At 36.8% G+C, this 21969-nt stretch overlaps 1 protein-coding gene and 1 long non-coding RNA gene across 4 annotated transcripts in view; one reads left to right on the plus strand and one right to left on the minus strand.

Annotated features, from left to right (window-relative positions):
• CAND1 (cullin associated and neddylation dissociated 1) overlaps positions 1 to 21594 on the minus strand; it is a 34771-nt gene extending 13177 nt beyond the window's left edge. The window contains exons 1-6 of the mRNA XM_069584695.1: positions 21108 to 21594; positions 11885 to 12028; positions 4389 to 4543; positions 2104 to 2227; positions 882 to 1138; positions 696 to 801 (exon numbers count right to left, since the gene is read on the minus strand). Coding sequence (XP_069440796.1) covers positions 696 to 801; positions 882 to 1138; positions 2104 to 2227; positions 4389 to 4543; positions 11885 to 12028; positions 21108 to 21175 — 854 coding nt within the window. The 5' untranslated portion in view covers positions 21176 to 21594. The remainder of the gene's footprint in view (positions 1 to 695; positions 802 to 881; positions 1139 to 2103; positions 2228 to 4388; positions 4544 to 11884; positions 12029 to 21107) is intronic.
• A 95-nt stretch (positions 21595 to 21689) lies between these two features.
• The window catches only part of LOC138437422 (uncharacterized), a 75505-nt gene continuing 75225 nt past the window's right edge, over positions 21690 to 21969 (plus strand). The window contains exon 1 of one of the 3 annotated variants that reach the window (XR_011255957.1): positions 21690 to 21844. This is a non-coding gene — a long non-coding RNA (uncharacterized lncRNA). The remainder of the gene's footprint in view (positions 21845 to 21969) is intronic. The other 2 variants (XR_011255956.1, XR_011255958.1) reach the window with 2 other exon arrangements.

Below are 21969 nucleotides of genomic sequence, written 5' to 3' on the forward strand. Positions count from 1 at the left end.
ATAAATGCCCAAGAGTAAGTATTTCTCAATTAAAAGGACAGAAATGAACCCCACAGTTTTTAGCAATTTTATATGACTATAAAGCTACTTATCAAAAACCATGAGTGCAAACTGCTTACTATTACTACAAATAGCAACAGTCAAGTCACAAAACACTGTGCTACAATGCTGTCAATTCTAGCCAGGAGTAGGGGAAAAAACCCAACAATCTCGCTACTTAGCCAGTATGATCTTCTCACACATAAATGCAGTTATTATTAGAACCAAGGTTTTCAAACTGAGAATCACTGCCCTAGCAAAATGGACGTAACAGATCTCAAAAATTGTTGAAGAGATACAAAATTCACTAGTATATATTTCTGACCAGATAATTAATTTGTTCTGGTAAACCACAGTAAGACATCTGAAAGACAATTATATATACTTTTCCCAAGTTCTTTAAGTTCTCACAGTAAGGGGAAACATTTCAAAATAAATGTGACAACCGCATTTTAAAATTAAGATGATATTCACTTCAAATACTGTATTGTTATCACTTATTATTTAAAACTTAATTAAAACATCTGAAATCCAAAATTTAATCCAGCTGTGAATAAAATAATCCATTCTTCCTCACCCACCAAATCTAGATCTTCATTATTATTCTATTCTTAAGAAAAAATTTTATTTGAAAAATAGAGATCTTAAAAACTTGCCTTCTCACAAATGATTCAAAGGCTTGAATGCAGTACTCTCTTAATTCATCGTCATCTACATTACAAAATTTTACCACCAAAGGAATTATCTTCTCAAGGTATTCACCTAAGAAAAGCATATTAGTTCTTATAAATATTCATTAATATGTTTTAAAGAAAAATTTTAATCATATAAATATTTCTTACCTATTCTATGACCAGCTTGCCTACTAATAGCAGCAATACATTGTATGTAGGTTCTTGTGGTTGACATGGAATCATTTTTGGACAACTCTGACAACAGATGTTCAATAAGATCGACAAAAACTATATTTCCACAGCTCATAACCAGATGGCCAAGAGCAATAATGGTTCTTTTCCTCACTGCAAGTCTAGGGCTGGTCAACTGGGGGAGCAGACAGGTCAGAATTGAAGGATGGAAATTAACAAGAAGTCCTCCTTGCCTTAAAATAAAATAAGAAGGAAACAAATAAATTCAAGATGTCCAAGAACTACTACAATTTCCGCCCTCTGACCATCTCTTGATTACTTTTCCCTATTGTCTTTTCTCTACAAATCTATACACTCAGTTTCAACCACTGTGTTGGTTCAACTCCTCTCTCTCTCAAATCATTTCACATGTGCAGTTCAATGACTCAACAGCAGTCAAATATCTGTGTCCTGGCCAGTACAGTGCTAGTGATCAAGTCACACACAGGACAAAAGGTCTAACTGAATTTTCACTACTTATCAAATTGATAAGACTCCAATCAATCAGAATGACCTCTGACTACCTTCTATTCATTCTATGTTCTGGAATAATAATGCTTCCCAACTCAAGACTACTCATATATTCTGATATATTTTATCCTTAAGCACATATACCTGTGCTCTAACCACTTTGCAAAACTCAATCCAGATGTGGTTTCCATAACAAACTTTCGTGGCTCCTTCCATTTTAAATGTCAAAATACACTGTACTCTGCGTTAATATTTAGTCCAGCTCTGCCTTACATTACAGCCATTTGTCTTATCTCCTATAGTGAAGTATAAGCTTTTTGTGTGCTAGGATAGCTCTTCGCTTTTACTGTGTATTTGTACCACATGAAGGCACTTGATTATTTTCAAGTTCAAGTGAATTAGCCACAAATAATGATGACTATATTCAAGAAAATAAAGGGTAAAACAAAATATAAAAACTGTGCTGAAATATTTAAATTACAAATTTTATTATTTTTCAAGCTACAAAAAATATGCTTGCTATGTAATATTACATAAGTATAATTAGCTTTTTTCTTCCCTCACCCCTCACCACACATTTATAAAACAATTTAAATATTAATAATTTGACCAAGTTTTATATTTATCAGAAAGTGTTAATAAATGCAAATATCTGTATATAAGTAATAGAAACCACAGTCATGTTTACCTGCTTAACATATCAGCCATAATATCCAAGGCTTCTAGCTGAACAGAGACATCTTCCTGCTTTGCTATTGCACTGGTAAGACGCCCAGTAATCTTTTTACATACATTAGCAGCTAATGCAGAGCCTGCACGAAAAAGGAACCATAATAATTTCTAGGCAAGTATGTTGAATTCCACCTTAAATTCATTCTAGTTATTAAATACTCAGCAACTCTAAACTTGATTTAAAAACTGACTCAAGAGATCCATATCAGAAAAATGTTTCAAAATAGACTGTTTTTCAATAAAATAAGTTATTAGACATAAACAAGAATTGGAGATAACTGCAGAAGAGTGCATGAAACAGGGAAAACAATATCAATTCAGTAAACTCATACTGCACAACTATTTCTGTGCACCAGTGGGAATGCTGGCTATGGAGCTATTAGCAGCTGTAATGTTTACACCTCTAAACTGGAAAGCATATAACATTTTTCTCTACTTGAGTCATCTTTAGTAGTAATCTAATGAGATCCTTTCCAATCTAAGTAGAAATGTTGTTCCTGGGGACTCATCAATAAAGGTTATTAATATTTTAAAGTAGATCTGTATTGTTACTGACCAGAGAGAGGAAAAAAAGGAAAAAGAAATTGTGAAAGTAAAAATCTGCATGGTTAACAGAATTCCTGTTAGAGCCAGAAATCAGCTAAAAACAAACATGTTTTATTTAATGAGAGGGAAAAAATGAGGACAATTATAACTAATAAAAGGACACTTGCTCCTTGGAAGAAAAGTTATGACCAACCTAGACAGCATATTAAAAAGCAGAGACATTACTTTGCCAACAAAGGTCCGTCTAGCCAAATCTTTGGTTTTTCCAGTCGTCATGTATGGATGTAAGAGTTGGAAGTATGAAGAAAGCTGACCGCCAAAGAATTGATGCTTTTAAACTGTGGGGTTGGAGAAGACACGAGAGTCCCTTGGACTGCAAGGAGATCAAACCAGTCAATCTTAAAGGAAATCAGTCCTGAATATTCATTAGAAGGACTGATGCTGAAGCTGAAACTCCAGACTTTGGCCACCTGATGAAAAGAACTTACTCAATGGAAAAACCCTGATGCTGGGAAAGACTGAAGGCAGGAGGAGAAGAGGACAACAGAGGATGAGATGGTTGGATGGCATCACCAAATCGATGGACATGAGTTTCAGCAAGCTTCAGGAGTTGGTGATGGAAAGGAAGCCTGGCATGCTGCAGTCCATGAGATCACAAAGAGTCGGACTTGACTGAGCAACTGAACTGAATACAATTATAAATAACATGCTCAGAGTTGGTGAAATGTTTTTGAAGTAACTAATTCAGTAAGGGTAAAGTAACAATGACATGATACAGAAAATAATGGGTATGAATCTTCTTCACCCAACAAGGTAATCAAAACTTTGGATGAACTGACCTAATCTCCCTGAATTTGAATTCTCTTTATCAACAATCTACATTATTAAGACCTCTCACATGATTGATGTTTGGACAAAGTGAAACAGTACACATGCATCATCTAGCATGATAGTTAGCACAGTGATTAATAAATATTAAGTAAATGAATGAAAACTACATACTAAGACTACATTTTTACCAATATACATCTTTCCATGGAATAGTAATTGCACTCCATTTGCAGATGAGACAGTAACTTTAGACTGTTAATTTAAGCCAATAGCTTAGTAGTGAAGACCAATTCTAAAACTTACATAAAAATTTCTATTGGAGATCAAAAGCTAATTACTTGACAAATTCATTAACTGTAACTGTTTTAAACTTTTTAAAATTGTAAGTAGTTATAAAAGGCTTAGCCTGAACTAAAGATACTAGTAAACTGAAATCTTTCATAGCTATCTTAATAGTGTTAAGTTTTACACCATAAATTCTAATGCAAAGCAAAATTAATACTGAAAATGGAAAGCTAATCAAAATAACTCATGATTTTGGTTATCTTTTCTCTCATGCATACACTGGTTTAGCTCTTTTCTGCAAGTCACTGCACATGTAATGATATAAAATCAAGTTTCAACATCAAAATTTTTCAGAACTGGCACTCCAAAGAAATACTTAAATTCAATCAAAATAACTGAATTTGTTTTTAAGCAAAAATAAGACTCTAGACTTTTTTCCCTTCACTGTTCGAAGGGATGTTTACAAGATCTTCAGGGGTAAATACATCTTTCTCTCTCTGTGACCAGGAGAAAAAAAAAAATTAGAGAAACACTTCCATTTTTAAAAGGGAAACAGAAGGAAAACACACTCTTGCTTACCACTGGAAGCTGGAGGAAGTTCTCCAATTACTGTTTTGAGGCCAATACTCGAAATATCTCGAAGTTGTTCTTTATCAGAAAGCATGTTAGTGCAGAGGGTATCTACAATTGTCTCTACTTGGTATTCTTTCACTTTACTCACTAAAGGGCCAAGACTGTAACACAAAAAGAAAAAAAAAAATTTAACCTAGATAAAAAAACAGAAAGAGAGAAAACAAATATACAAAAAAGAGTATAAAAAATTCTTGGTTAATAAGCTTCTTGCAGTTTCCAATTTCTTCCCATTTATTTTCTTCACAGTATCATGAAATTCAAGATGCTTTCACCTGACCCCCACCCTTGGCAAACCCTTCAAATACACATCTTGTAATAATAAAAAAGCTAATTAGCAGTCTGTTCCTAACAAGAATCCCATGTTTTACCTGCAATAGAAATTCCACCCAACATATCACATTTTGCCAACTGTGATCCTCTCTTCCTACCATCTAACACCAACTTCATTCAATTCATAAGTCCAAGAATTTATATCTTTTATTTTCTTGTTTTAAGCATCAAGTAATAGTTGCAGAAACCAAACAAGTCAGAACCTCTCCATGCTTCCAAAGCATCTTGAATATGCCTTTCATATTAGTATCTCATACTGCTATTATTTTAGCACTGCATGTAAGTCCACTGGTTGAGGATAAAGGCAAGCTCTCCTCCTGTGTCCTTCCCACAGAATTTAGCACATAGGTAATACTTGGGACATGACTATCCACTGAAGAGCCACTGTACTCAAGACTGTACTGAATAACAAAAGTATGGCCCTGATCTTCAAAAATTTACCATATGGTTGGCGAGGCAAGGAACTCACATAACTATTTTAGAAATTAACTGAAGGCATTCACTACTCTGTGCAACTGAAAAAAAAAAAAGATAACTTTTAAATGCAAAGTTAGTATTTATTTACAGACAGGAGACCGCACTTAAACAAATTTTAGGTACTTGCATTTACGGGATATAGTTAGAAAAAAGAGCATTTCAAATGGAAGGATCAGATGCTAGAATGAATACAATATGCACTAAAGAGATGAGAAGTCAAAAGAATTGCCTGACTTAGTCATTACTCATATTAGTTTTAAACTTTCAGGGTCACTTTTCAGGGACCCCAATTCAAACTTTGAGAACTGTTGCCCCAAAAAAGGTGTTAAAAAATGGTATAAAAAAGGTATATAAAAACTTTGAGAACTGTTGTCCCAAAAAAGGTATAAAAATACCAACAGGGATTTCTCTGTTGGTCCAGTGGTTAAGACTCTGCCTGCCAATGCAGGGGACATGGGTTCAATCCCTGCTCCAGGAAGATTCCACATGCCATGGGGCAACTAAGCCCATGTGCCACAACTACTGAGCCTGAGCTCTGCAACAAGAGAACCCACCCTCAGTGAGAAACCTGTGTACCACAACTAGAGTAGCCCCTACTTACCACAACTAGAGAAAGCCCTCTCACAGCAATGAAGGCCCAGAGCAGCCAAAAAAATAAAAATGGATTTGCAAAAATAAATAAAAACCAACAACAAAAGAAACAAATAGAAAAAGGGCAAAATGGCACGCTGAAAGCTTCCTACATCAATATTTACAATAAACAATGAACTAAAAAAACAATGCCATCAAAGGGAAGAAATTATGAAACTGAATAGAAGGAAAAAAAGCAAGACTTAACCATCTGCTGTCTACAAGACACATAATTTAAAAATAAAAACAGATTAAAAGCTGAAAGTAATAGAAAAAAGATGCACTATGCAAATACTAATTTAAAAACAAAACTGGGGCAGCTATATTAACATAAGAAAAAATATATCCCAAGATACAGTGTATTTAAAAAGAAACATTTTTACTCATAAACACATCAAACATCAGGAAGACATAATTATAAATATGTATGCCTCTAATCATACAGCTTTAAAATACATGAAGCAAAAATTGCCATTATTAAAGAGAAAAACAGATAAACAATGATAGCTGAAATTTTTAACACTCCTCTCAGTATTTAATATCAAGAAAAAAAAATCACAAAGGATATATAAATCTGAACAACACTACCTTGACCTGACATTTATAATATACCATATTCAACTTCTGTAGAAAACACTTTCACATATACACAGGGAGCATCCACCACAGTGAAAGTCACTCAGTCATGTCCAACTCTTTGTGACCCGATGGACTATACAGTTCATGGAATTCTCCAGGCCAGAATACTGGAGTGCGTAGCCTATCCCTTCTCCAGGGGATCTTCCTACCCAGGAATCGAACCACAGTCTCCTACTTTGCACGCAAATTCTTTACCAACTGAGCTATCATATGATGAATCATAAAACCAATCTCAATGAGTAGACAGAACAATACAAACCAAAACAAACAAAATAAACCTCTCTGAAATCTTAAAGAGTATGATTCTCTGATCATATGCAATTAAGTCAGAAACCATTAAAAATAAACATCCAGATAAATATTTGGAAATTGCTTCTAAATAACTGGTAAATCAAAGAATAATCACAATGGAGATTAAAAATGCTTCAAACTGAATGATAAAAAAAAATAATCACAAACTACTTGGAGAAAATATACCTTTAAATGTTTAAGAATTAGGAAAGGAAAAAATGAGCGGAAAGAAAAACAGTAAAAAAAAAAAAAGAAGCAGCAGCAGCAATCAGTAAAATAAGGCAACACACAATAGGGAAAATGAACAAACCTTGAAGTCAGTTCTTTGATAAGATTAGTAAATATGGTAAATCCTTGATTAAATGAATTGAGGGGAAAAGAGAGAAAACAAATTACCAAAATCAGGATTAAAAGAAGGAGATATTCACTGACAACAATTGTTAAGGTAGAATATCCCAAGGAATGAACAGAAAGTACTGAAATAATTATGAGATACTGCAGTTAACGGTTAAAAGATCTAGTATTATTGTAATTGCTGATCCTCTTCAAATATTTCTATAGCTTCAACACAATTTCAACCAAAATTTGAGCAAGCTTATTTTTAAAACAGAACCTGAGAACCTGATTCTAAAATTTACATGAAATACAAAGAACTTAAAAACTCAAAATACTCTTGAGAAAAGAAAAATGAGGCTAGAAAACTGACATGACCTTACTTCAGACTTCTACAGATCTGTACCAGTGTTTCTCAACCAAGGGAGATTTTTGCCCTTCAACAAAAATTTGGCACTGTCTGGAGACATTTTTGGTTGCCCCCACTGAGGGATGAAAGAATGCTACTGGCAAAAATAGTGGGTAAAAGCTGAGAAACTGCTAAATATCCAACAATACATGGAACATACAAGATAGTTCCTCATAACAAAGAATTACCTGGCCCCGAAACTGAAGAGCACCAAGCCTGAAAAAGCCTGAGCTACGCTAACAAAACAATATGGCATTGGCATTAGAATAGACAAATAGACCAGTGGAACATAACAGAGTCTGGAAATAGACTTAACACTTTTATAGTCAATTGACTTTTAACGGAGATGCCAAAACTGACAGCACAGAAAGGAAGATGCTTTCAATAAATGGTGCTTCAACAACTGGATATCCATATGGAAAAAAAAAAAAAACCACATAACTTCAATTTCTACTTCATAAAAATTAATTCTAGATAGATCACAGGACTAAAAATAAAAGCTGAAACTATAAAGCTTTTAGAAAACAAGGGAGAATCTTTACAACATAATATAAACAGATTTCTAAGAACACAGAAAGCAATAACCATAAAAGCTGAAATGAATTTATAAATTAAGTCAAACTAAATTTTAAAGTAAATTAAAATTTTAAGATCAAATTGTGAGAAAATACTTATAAAACATATATGCGCAAAAGGACATATACCCAAAATAAATGAACTACAATTCAGCAATAAAAAGACAACCTCAATTTTAAAAAGTGGGGAAAGTCCACAAAAAAATAAATGGCAATAAACAAACAAAACAGCATTAAACATCAGTAGTCATTCAGAGAAATGGAAATTAAAACTCCACCTATACACCAACTGGAAGAGATAAAGAGCAACATAACCAGGACTTCTGGCAACCCAGCAGTTAGGACTCCATGCTTCCACTGCAGGGGGCACAGGTTTCATCCATGGGAGGGAAACCATCTGCAATGCTGAGAGTCGTAGCCATTACCAACCGTTGATAACGTGGAACAACTGTACTTTCATGTAAAATGGTACAAATCCTTTGGAAAACAATTATCAGTTTCTTAAAAATCTAAAAGTTCAAGCATGCTAAGTCGCTTCAGTCACGTTCGACTCTTTGCAACCCAACGGACTATGGCCTGTCAGGCTCCTATGTCCATGGGATTCTCCAGGCTACTGGAGTGGGCTGCCACTTCCTCCTCCACGGGATTTTCCCCCACGCAGGGACTGAACCCGCGTCTGTTACGTCTCCTGCATTAGCAGGTAGGTTCTTTACCACTAGTGCCACCAAATAGACAACAGCAATTTCATTCTTCCTAAGAAATAAAGACACATGTCCTGAGATTCATACAATAACGTTCCCTCTACCTTTATGCACAACAGCCAAACCCTAAAAAGATATCAATGAACTACTAATCAGCAGCAAAAAGTCACAAAACACTAATATATCCAAAATAAAACCAAGTTAAGGTGAACAATGTTGACATCTAGTAAGAAGTTATGAGGTAAGGATACAATTTTATGTTTTCCAAATGGTAATCCAGTGTTTTTTTCACAAGGTTCAACTTTTCTCATGATGCCGCCAACTGCATCGTGTAGTTTCCACCCTACTTCCCACTGCTATTCTATTACTGTGTCACTACCTCACTGCTTTCATCCATTAGATAAACATAATAGTATGTTTCCATATCAAGCAGGGTTAACCAACACATCTCCAAGTCCAGTGATTTTCAGGGCTTTTGTGGTCTATCAAGCAAATATCCTGCCCTTCTTTGCTCTTCATACCAAAATGCCCTTTAAAATCAACTTGTCTAGCTTGTGGGAAAAACTTACTGATTTTTCGAGTTAAGTTAGCATTAAAATAACCCAGAACTAATAACTCTGTTGAGTTATTCTATCCAGGGACCTGAGATGTCTTGCCATTTGTTCACAAGTACATTTTTGCTATTGGTCAAGAGTATTTTAAAGTTTTTCTCCTATAAAAGTTTTTTAAAAGATAAAATTATACACTTACTTTAAACCACACAATATCCTCACCCAAAGTCACCACTGTAACATCTGTTACATTTATTGCTAGGCATTTTGTCTTTCTGTTGCGTAATAAATGGACATTTGCTTCCATATCTTCTGTTTTATTTGCTTATATGAAGGCTGATTTTTGTTCATTAATTTTACAGCACACTCCCTCACTAAATTTTTTATTCTCTTTTCTTGATTGACTTGTTTTTGCCTATGACCTTTTAAATTCTTTTATGTCTTAGTTTTCTCCCCCTTGTCTTACAGTAGTTAATGCCTTCAAAAGAAATCTAATGAAGATAGAGAGACACTCGTGTTCCTGCCTTTAGCGTGAAAGTATCTGGTAATTTACTGGCTTTTGGGTTGAGGTATAAATGTGTTTGTGCACTTTTTAAAAAAGGACCTATGGATTTCTTGTTATGCTTTACTTGAAACAAGTGATGAATTCACTTTAATGATATAAAGCATCTCTGACCTGTTCTTCACCCTGACATCAAATATGATGCCAGTTTTCAGAAAGAATTTCATCCCTCTAATTATATTAAGCAGTCTAGGTGTTGGATTTTATTTTTTTCTTTTAAATGAAGAACACAAGTTGAGTCTCATCAGTACCTTGACAACTAACAAGATAGTTTTTTCCCCCGATCTATTAATATGATGAAATAAAAGTATTAATAAAGCACATAATATTAAATTGTCCTTATACTCAGGATGAAATTCACTTGGTCATGGTAAACTGCACTTAATATACTACTGATTTTATTTTGAACATTTAAATGAAACTGATGTGTAATCTCCTCTTTTAGTGTTATATTTAGTCAGAATTTGTTATCAGTATTTTGTTTAAAAGGTTTTAATACTTTATGTTCTGAAATAATTCTAGAACTATCTGTACTGGAATTATCTGCTGTTTGAAGTTTCAAAAGAGTATGCAAAGATTTTTGGGCAGGAGTTTCTTTTGGGTGATGAGTTCTTTGATAAATTTTTCAACTTCTTGATAAAGCTACTTAGTAATTTATCTATTAGGACTTTCCCTCCTCCTAGAATCAGTTCTTGAGTTTTATCTCCTAATATATTACTTTTGTTTATATCTTAATTTCTTTCTTATATTACTAAATATATGTCATTTCCCCCCCAACCTGTTAAATTTTAAGTATAAGAGATCACCAAAAGCTCAGGTTTCTAACAAGATTCATACTCAAGTGAATCAAGATCTGTGTATCTCTCAATCTGGGACAAAACCTACTTTTTATTATCATTTTTAAAGGCTAGTAATTGCTCAGCACATATGTTAGACAAAATTTTGTTTGTTAATTAATAAGCATATATCAAAACAAAAGATGAAATAACTACTGAAGTAAAACCAGACCCACTGGCTCTATTCTGCAACTTATTTTTTTTTGAAGACCCATTTTATTTTAAACTTGCAAATGTTACGAGTTAAAGAAAGCTGTATTACATATCTAGAAAAATCTATGCTGACCAATGATTTCTCACACTTTGCCTGTTTTTACAGATGCGTAAATCCTTAGCCTAAAATAAATTTAAAGCCTTTATAAGAAAATTCAAAAGTAACAATGAGAATGCTATTTAAATCAATACCAAATATTATGTCATACAAAATGAGATTAAATTCTATAATTTAACTTTATAGGAAGCTAAAGGTTGTACTTACCAATAACTTACCATGTAAATTTTTAAGGATCTCTAATATTTGATATGCATAAATTTAAAAGGTGCATTAATACAATTTACCAAGAACTCAAATTCTCTCCCCAGCTGTCAATATCACCTCTAAAAGATACTCTCAATGCACCATTCTCCAAGGTAACGGGAATTCTTTGTAACTATTATATCATCAGTGTTAAGTGACCTATAGTTTTAACTGCTGCTATCCTTTACTAAGTCTTATTATTTTTTACTTCCCTTATCATTGGTTCTTAAACTTCACCCCGCCTTGGAATATACAATAAGTAGGCCTTTTAACCTAGCTAAAAAAATCTGGCCGAATAAGTAAGAGAACTACTCTTTCTAAAGTTTCGTAAGATATAAATACTATTGTATACTTTTTAATTGTGACCCTGAAACCAGAAAGTTCCCTCTGTTAATGTGTTAAAAAGTTTGCAATATAGAAACTACATATAAGGATATGTGTCTACGTACCAAGTACAAATGCTAAGTCAAGTTACCCGCAAAGTCTAAAACACTCCACAAAGACACAGAACAAAACTAAGAAAATTTACCAGTTACCATACTGAACTTTTTAAAAGTTGAGGTGGTAGGAAGCAAGTAAAAAACAACTTACCATTTGACAGCTAAATTCTGTACCTCTCCATTTTTATCTTCCAGTAACTTCAAAATCATTTTCACTACCTTTCTTTCACTATCATCATCCAACTTGATGGAATCTTTCTGCAGTTCTGTCATCAAATCATTTGTAGCCATAAACCTAATAAGATTAAAATTTGTCAGTAATTAAAATTTTTAAGCATTAATAAAAATCAGTTTTCAAATCCAATGCTATCACTTGTATCTAAGTCCTGATGTACTCTTTTAAAAAAGGTATCATTGGCTTTATTTTCCTCAGGTTAGCCTTGATTTCAAATTTACTGACAGGACCTTCAATGAACACTCATTCAGTCTAATAAAGCTGACCCTTGAGCAATGTGGGCATTACAGGCTTCAATCCTCCCGATGTACCGCGCCCCCCGCCACAGCCCTCCACATCTCATCAAAAATCCATGTGTAACTTTACAGTCAACATCCACATCTGCACAGTTCTCCACCTGCAGATTCAACTAATCCAGATCATGTAGCATATGTGGTATGCATTTAATGAAAAATTTTCCCATGTTAAGTGGACCCGTGTAGTTCAGGCCCATAGTTCTGGGGTCAACTATAATTGCATCAAGGCTTTTAGGGGAAGAAAAGTGCCTCTTTACTTTTACTTTGCGTGTGACTTGAATTTTATCTAGGAAGTCTTTAACATTAAGAATACCTTCCTGTGTAATGCTGTAGTGTCAGATTGGGCAGCTCATATTACAAACCACTGGGAAAACTACAAAATGCAAACTCTCACCTCCATCCCAACTCCCACCACCAGAATCAAGTGTATTTTCAAAAGGATGTTTTGAAGCAGAAAGCTGTTCCACCAGACATCTAGCCTCCTTTCCTTACGAACCAACTGCCAAAGGACAAAGTTTTAAACTACACACAAGCATAATTCTTATCAAGTCTTGTGAAACTGCTTAAAAAGAAAAGCATATGGTCAAATTGGGATAACAGAGGTAAATTAAGCCTGTGCCTTTTAAAATTAACACAGTTCTCCTAACTGGAAGCCCCTTCCCATTTTACATGATGAAAAAAAAAAATGAATTTAAAATCACGTAAGAGTCCAGAAAGTTAAAAAGAAAAAATCAACTGAATAGAACCATGCACACACTTCTACACATAAAGCATGAAAAGCATCTTCACCAATTATTTTACTTGGATAAAATCCATTAGACAGGCATATCAGTTAGGAACCCCTAAGGATCTCCGAAATGTTAATCATATGGTTGAAGAGAAAACACAGGGATCATCAATTTGAATTTAAAAAAGCATATCATCCCAATAAAAAGTTATTTTATAGTTCTGAAGAAACTACTGGTACAAAGATGCCTTCCTTTATTTACCATTTATTTATTCACTGCCTGTTATGCTACAAAGGTTGGATTATGAGCAAAGGATCCTCAAAGAACTTATACTTCTAATAAAGAAGTTTATTGATTTCAAAAATCTAGTTAAACATTTTTAAAAGCTGAAATGAGCATCAGCAAAATTAGCCAATAGATAATATTTTTAAAAATCAGAAAACTAGACTGCAATAGTAAGAATTACTTTTTAATTGTGACCCTGAAACCAGAAAGTTCCCTCTGTTAATGTGTTAAAAAGTTTGCACTATAAATCTTAAAAAGAAGTTGTTTGACCAGTTTGAAAGCTATCCATGGCAGACTGAGAAGCAAATTTGTAAAATGTCTTTTACACATTTATTGCTTTAGCTATGGCACTAAGGGCTGAAATGATAAACTCAGACCCAGTCCCTCCTCTGAACTTTTCATCTCACATGGCAGACAAACAGGTAAATTGGACAAATCTCACACAAACTTTTAAAAATACTCAAGGGTGTGTGGCAATGACCACACCAAAGAATTGACAGTTTGGATTTCAAAGGTTTGAGAGGGGTTTCCATGGAGAAAACTGGTTTGGGATTTTAAATCTGTGTGCATGGCGGTGGTGCTGGGGAGGAGCATAGCACCCCAGAGTGAGAAGCAATTCAGTGTGTGAGACCCAGGGAAACCTAACGGGAAGATGGAAACACAGGCTGAGGTTAAGATGGGAAAGGTTGTATATACTCATTCACTATGTCCTGAGAACCTTTTATTTGTCAGGTACTATGCTAGGTGCCAGCATACACCTACAAGGGCTAGCAAAAGCAAACACAGGTGCTTCCTGCTACCTAGAAGCTTACATAACAATCTAATTGAGGCATAATAATTTTTTTAAACTACATATATGAGTACTTACATCATATGTAGTTATGAACTGAGATAAATGCTATGAAGGAAAGGAACATGATACAAAGACAATGGGATAACAAAATAACATGAGCTAGACTGGAAAGAAAGTTGTATATCAGAAAAGACTGAGATCCTAAACATGAACAGGAACTGTGTGTGGAGAGTGGGGAGGTTATAACCAAGTAAGCAAGGGCCAAAAGATTAAAGAGATTTGAAGACCTTACTAAGATTCTAGTCTTTATTATAAAAGTGATGGGAAGCTACCGAAAAGCATTTGAGGTAGAGATGAAGAGTAAGTGGAATGATCAGATTAACATTTTCTAAGTATTACTCTAGTTACACTATGGAAAGTAGTTTGAAGAGAATCAACCTTCATTTAGCAGACTGAATGGAGAACAGTAAGGAGAGCTACTGCAGCTGGAATTAGACTTGTGACAGTCAATGGAGATGGAAAAACGGACGTACAGCCAATTCTCATTATTAGCAAAGTAAAATGTGTTGTAACCCCCAAATCAACTCTCCAATGCTTTCATGTCATTTGCAGACTTGTGAAGAACCACGAAACATTTGCAGCACCCAAAGCACACATCCGCACACACTCCCAGCTGACAATGCGCAAGGTGATGGTCTGCCTTATTTCGCCTCTCACACTGTAAACAAGCACCCTCTTCTCAGTCTATCTGGTGCCATTTTTTTTTTTTTTTTGCATGTCTGTGCTTTTTGTTGGTAATTTTGCTGTTTAGAATGACCCCTCCGGGTGCAGTGCTGAAGCGCTATCTACTGTCCCTGATAGCACACAAGAAGGTCATGATGTGTCTTCCAGAAGAAATACATATTAGACAAGTAACTACTGTAAAACAAGAAACAACCCTATTTGAGATTTACAAGATTAAAAATTAACAGGCTTTTGAAATGGATTAGATATGGGGGTAGTAACAGATGAGTTAAGCACAAAGAAATAGGAGGGAAAACACAGGATTTTGGTGTTACAGCGGGTATGCATCCTGTCCAGTCTTAAGGTTACTGAATAACCACCGTCACACATTAGATGGTGCAATCACTCATCTTACATCAGAGGGAGAGAGAATTAACAAGCCTAGTTCCACTACAGACTACACTGAATGGCCACTCCTCTGATCCTAATCAACAAAATCCCAGCAAAAGTGAAGCCGTCAACATCATGAATTACTGCCCTGAAGACCAGTTTCATCTGCTCTTGGCCAAAAAAATGAAGATTTGGGGGGAAGGGAGAGATGCTGAGAAAGGGGGGCCAGTAGCCTCTACAGTCCAGGAACTGGAGTGTAGTTCTGAGGTTCATATCTAAACTCCAATTATAATATCCAAATGAATAATCCAAACAGATCAACAGATATTATCTTACAGTGAAAGGATATTGTTTTCCTATATATAATCACACAGAACATCCATTTCAGGCAACCTCACTTAGCAACACAAAATACCAAACATCCTCCTAACTAAAAGAGTGACTGCAACTTCTGCTTTACAATAGCTGTTCCTCTGCTTTACCATGCCTCCTTATAACATTTATTAAGATGTCAAGTGATCGAATTGCCCCTTTCTGACAACACCCACTCTAAAGCAAACAAACCCCTGCCTCCTTGCTGCTGCTGCTGCTAAATCGCTTCGTAGACGGCCTCCTACCAGGCTCCTCTGTCCCTGGGAGACCTTACCAAAATTATCCAAATAGATACTAACAACCTCTTACTGAGACAAAGGGTAACAAACCCAAACCTGTGGGAGGGACACCTATACATATGAAAATTTCAAGAAGGAAAAAATGGTAAACAGTGTTTACATACGAAATAAAAGAGCAAAGAAATCACCCACTAAGTTACCTGGAGATTGTTATCAATTTGAGGGAGAGTAATTTCAGTCAGCTTAGGTGGGCAACCCCTTAGGAGTTTATCTCATCTATGGGAGGCAATGCAGAAGGCAATGATCAGCTGTGATATTTAGGAAGAAAATGCTAATGGAAGAACTACCAACATACTGCATTAAAAAGAGGCCTGAGATAAGGAGACTAATTTGAGAAATACTCATCAGGGAACTAAAGCAAAGAAGAAACGGTGATATCAACTGGGACATTTGGTGGATGGTAACATTAACAAGACAAAATAAGAAAAAATAAGTTTTAAGGTGGGAGAGGAGGAAGCTGGTAACAAGCAGACTTCTATGGAAGTCCCAGGTGGATTAACCTGCAGGCAGTGTCATCTCATTTACTCAAATATTTTGGTGCTACCATCATTAGAAACTGTGCCAAGGCTCTGCACAATAAGTTATAAGCTAGACAGTCAGAGACTGCAACTGAACACACTTGGCTTATTCTACCGAACTGAAAGTTACCTGAGAAGTAAACTTACTCATCTTAAATAAATCCAATGCGGAGAGGCAGAAATAATGGTAGAAAGAGATACTCTGTACTGTACTACTGTACAGTGAGTGGTTTTCACAACACTTCTAATACACAAACACAAGTTTACCCTTGCTTCCAACAGAGATTTAAAGGCCACTGGCAAACTGCATCTCCCAATGAACAAATTACCTTTCAAAGATTTCATACACACCCCACCACTATCTCACCTTTTCTCATTACTTCTCTTAGTCATGAATCAACTTGGGACAGTCTTAATATTGTTCATGTAAATAAAACTCATTTTTAGTCAGGTTTCTTCTTCCCAGTTTCCTCAATGAGGTCCCTTTCTCCTCTTTTTCAGTGATGAGACCTAACTATTGCTGATAATGTGTTAGCAGTACCTGCATCCACACCTCCCTCCAAATCACATTAAGTGAAATCATGTAAATTACTGCCATCAACAGGCAAAGTACTTAGCAAATGCTCAGATATCACCTTCTTAAATCTCTACAAATCTATTTCTTCTGATTAAACCTACTTTTCTTCAAGCACAAGCAGAAGAGCCTCTCCTGTTATAACTGTTGTCATTCAGTTGCTCAGTTGTTTGATCTTTGAGACGCCATGGACTGCAGCATGCCAGGCTTCCCTGTCCTTTACTATTTCCTGGAGTTTGCTCAAACTCATGTCCACTGAGTCAGTGATGCTATCCAACCATCTCATCCTTTGTTGCCGCCTTCTCCTCCTGCCTTCAATCTTCCCATAACACATTATTATAAATGCCCACACAGTACTTTCAGCTGTTACAGGATCTGTAAGGTCCCTTCCAACTCTGAAAGCTGATGATTCCATAACAGGCCTGATATTTTTATTAGCACTTTAAACAGTTTTCAAGGGCAAATGTTTTCCAATAGTCAAAACACATAAATTAATTTGGTGACAAACCATTATCAAGCTGGGAAATTCTAAAATGCAGTGAATTATTTTAAGATCGCATCAAATAATTTGGGTAGATTTCACAATGATTTCTTAAAGAAACTTTCCCAATCCTTATGTTTTTTTCTTAACTCTGGAATTAAAATCCAATTCAACTAAAACAAGTTATCTATTGAGAACTCCCAGGACCAAGGCCCTAAATTAAGTGGAGGATTCAGTTCAATAAGACAAGGTCCCTGCCGTGTCTAACAAGATTATTTATACTCTCTCCCTGAGTGGTGTTTTGTATAGAGTGCTCTCACACCTGTACTCATTTTCTCTAACTAGAACTTCAAGACCTAGCTCAGATCACACCTTGCAGGTGAATCTCCTTGCTTTCATGTTCTCTGCCACGAAGGCCTGAAAGCTACATATAGCCCTGGGTTCCTTATCTTTTCACAAATGTCTTAACCATTCAACAAGCATGCAGGTAATACTGAAGGCAAGCACTAATCTTCAACTTTTTGGAGTCCCTCTTAGGGAATTTAAAGTGTCTTTTAGCACAAAATATTCCATAAGCCTAACTTAGAACTGAAATTTAAGGTCTTGTTCTTAATGTCCCCTGGTAAAAACCTTGGTGAAGTAGAGTATGGTAGTTGAGAGTTTATGCCCTGAGGGTATCTGGAAATCCTAGATCTGCTGCTGTCAAACTGACCTTGGGCAAGCACTTACTGCCAGATATAAGTTTCCTCAACTGTAAGAGACTGCTTGTGTCCACTTTATTAAAGTTGTAAGGATAAGTGTATAAAGTCCACAGTAAATATTAACTATTACGTACAGAGAAATAAAACAATGGTAAAAATTTTGTTTAGCTTTTGATTCCCTGGAATACTTTAATTCAGTTGGTGGTGAAATACATGAAAATAAAAGCAGAATATCATTAGTTACCTCAACCCACTGAATATTCCGGATTAATATTTATAAGTGAAGCATTTGCTTTGTTTGTGCATATTAAAGTTTTCTTCTCTTATCTACATAATCACCAAGCACTAAGCCTTACCATCCCATCTTCAAAGAATACAGAATGCTAAAACATGAAAGAAAAAGGACACTAGGTTTTGGTTTTCTCTCCCAATGAATCTGAGCCTATAATTTAAGTCCTACAACAATAACAAAAAAAAGATTCTAAAATTTAGAAGCCTGCATCCATTTATTTGCCCCCTTCACATTAAAAAACTATGTTGTTATTCAGAGACCTGAAAATCTGGGCCTGTAAGGGACCTTTTGTAATCATCCATATTCAAGTTTCTCAAAAGCAAAAATTTAATCTCAAAGTAGCCTGCCCAAGATATCAGATAGTTTACAACAAAGAATCCTACAGGACGAGAACCTGCATTTGTGACTAGTAGTCATATTCTCTTTGGATTCCACCATGAGGAAAATGATTTTTTTTTCCTTTTGGATGTACTGTTTTCTTTTCCCCTTGGCACAAGGTAAAGTAGCCTGCATATGTTAAGATCTTCTATAATGCTAATTAATCTTGTCCTCAAGATCCTTCTAGCATTAGGTATTTTTAAAAATGTGACTACAACTGTGGTATTTCCAGCAAAATAAACAAGTATATAAATTTCTAAAGAGAAATTAGAGAGCAACATTTTAAAATAGAACACATCTATTCAAATACAGAAAAATCTTGTACTTGACCGCAAATGCTGTTTTAATTAATCTCTTACATGTCAGTTATTTAACATACATAGTGCTTTGGTTTCAAAGTCTTGTCTATTACTAAAGGGTGTGAGCGTATTACAGGTCTTAAAAATATAGTTATTAAGAATAGCTTTATGACAAATTACTGAAAGGCACTTACTGTTCCTAGGCATATCTTCTATAATATTCACCAACTATTAGAAAGATATCATTTTTAGGAGATTAAGTAATCCTCCAAGCAATGTTTTGATTTATTCAAGCCCAAACTGGTAGATAACCCTTATCAAGTTCCACACTGAGTATTACTCTTCCACATAATTTGTAAAAAACCCTCAAGCATATATGTATTACTTTCTTTTACAAAAAATGTAAGCAGGCTTTGGTCAATATCACATATGCAGTATTATCACGACTTGATTTCTGTATTTTCAATGGCTTGCACTGAAAGCAAGCAAAGCTCCAAAGGGAAACAACATTCTAATCCTTTAAGGAACAAACAACTTTTATTTCCCCCAATAATTTTTATTTTCACACTAAAACTCACAAACCTAAAAATACCCCAAATAATCGTCTCTTTCCAAAACACTAAAATATTTATTATGAGCAAACTAATTTTAAAAGTTTTGAATGCAATACTTAAAAACTCCCTAGGTAGCAAAACTTTTTGAAAATCATTCTTGGCTTTGAAGCCACAGAACCAAAATGTATTTCATTGGCTCTCTTAATATACCAGCACACCAATTTAACTAGCAACACGATTATTACATTTTTCATGATTCTTTAACAAACAGAAAAGTGTTCCCCCAGGACCTAAGGTTTGGGTGTGTTTTCAGGTTTTAAAACGTTCTGTTCATACAAAAGAAAAAACCCTCCGACCAAAATTCAAATTGAAGACTATTTGTTCTTCCCTTTAAAATACAACCACTAGAAAACAAAACAAGTATCAAAAAACATAAAAACCCGCTTCAGATCGGGAGCTTATTTAATTCGTGATGGAATAGAAGGCGGGAAGCAAGGAATGTAGCAATTACTACTGTGCAAAACAGAAAAGAGGAAAAAACCAAGATAATCTGTGAAAATATAACAATTCTTCAATATGCATGTGACCAAGGTCTGGAACCAACAGCACAAGCCTCCAGGAACAGAACTGTATAACAAACCTTCATATTCACCGCCCCCATATTAGAAAACTCCTTTCAGTAAGATCCATTTGTTCCCTGTACTTTTTTAAGGTTCAGCAATTCAACTTTCTGGCCGTAATTTTGAATAAAAGGAAATAAGACTGAAACCCTGAGTTCCTGCTTGGGTTTTTACCTGCCAAGGAAAAATGACAAGAGATGCTGGCGGGAAAACTCTAGGAGTCAAGTTTCCACCATCCCAGTTCCCCCTCCACCTTCTTACCACCTTCACTAAAGAGATAATCCAAAGAAAAAGTTTATAACACAACCCCGAAGACTTGGGAGGAAAAGCAAATCGTTCAAGCAGAATGCACCTAGGCCTGCTCACATCTGCGGGAAAGGAGACGCAGCTGGGACCCCGCGTGGGCAGCAGCTGCAGCAGCTCGGGCCCCACGAGCAGGGAGGCCTAGCGCCTCGGGCAGGCCGGCGGGTAGGCCTGGCCTCCACGTCTCCAAGCCTAGAGTGACTCCCTTGCCCACAGCGGTGCGTGATCTCGCCCCTTCACGCTACCTGGGACGCGAAGTCACGTCCTGGGAGGGTAGAGCATGCGGTGGGGGACGCAGAAGGGGCCTATGACCGAGATGGGCAACGGCCTAGAGGAAATAACGGGGGAGGGGGCTAGAAGGTGGGCGAGGAAAGGGGCCTGCTGGGATCGGGGAGCGGAGGGTGGCCTGGAGGCGTCAGGAAAGCCGAGGAACCAGTTAAGGCCAAAGGGGTGGGGCAAGGCCTGTGTGAGGGCCAGGGCCGCGGATGGGGGACGCCCGCCGAGGCTGACTGAGGGTCGGATTTCGGCCTCACCTGAAGTCCTTGTCGCTGGACGTCATTTTTTCCAGCAAATTGGAGATGTGGTACGAGGCGCTCGCCATGTTGACGGCCTCAATCCCGCCCGCCGGCGTTGCTGGTGCTGCTGCCCGCCGCCGCTGGGGCTCCTCCTCTCGCTCGCGGCAGCTCCCGCTTCCAGGGTCGCAGCGCGACGCAGACGCTGACTAGGGAGGGGCCTCGACAGGCTGCCCCCTCCCCGGCAAGGCGTGGGCCTGTCCCGGGGGAAGCAGAGGCTAAGGGGCCGGCCTAACGACGGCGCTGCTCGCCGGAGAACGGGCTCATGAGCAGCGTGGAGTACAGCAGGGCCTCTCCGAAGAGTTGGACACTTCCACTCCCTCCGCACTCGTTCCCTAGGGCAAGAGGCCAAAACCCGCCTCCTTCGCTCCGGGGGCGGGCACGGTAGACGCGGGACGCTACGGAAAGCTAAGGTCAGGGTTCACGGAGGTCTCCCCACGCACGCTGTGGAGACGCCAGATGAAGGGCAATCCTGTTGGCTGAGGCCCATGTCAATCTACACGTGATCCGCCCTTCAGAGGCCTGCCTACTCCCAAAGGAGCTGATCTCGCGAGATTTAAAAGCGACGGTTAAAGGACCGGGTGGCCAGTAGGATGAGGATGCCTTCATCCGAAAAATCTTGTTTCCTGTACGACAGTAAGAAAAAAAGTTTACGATTTTTAAGGCGCACAAGGCCTGGGAATAAAACTAATTAACAGGTTAGCCTGGGGCACCAACGGAATAATTATTAGAAGGAGCTTTCGTTTGGAATCGGACGCGGGGCCTACATCGCCTTAAACACGATGGTGTAATGTTGCCACGTGAAAACCACAAACCCCATAAT

The sequence above is a fragment of the Ovis canadensis genome, chromosome 3 (assembly GCF_042477335.2).
Source record: "Ovis canadensis isolate MfBH-ARS-UI-01 breed Bighorn chromosome 3, ARS-UI_OviCan_v2, whole genome shotgun sequence".
NCBI lineage: Eukaryota > Metazoa > Chordata > Mammalia > Artiodactyla > Bovidae > Ovis > Ovis canadensis.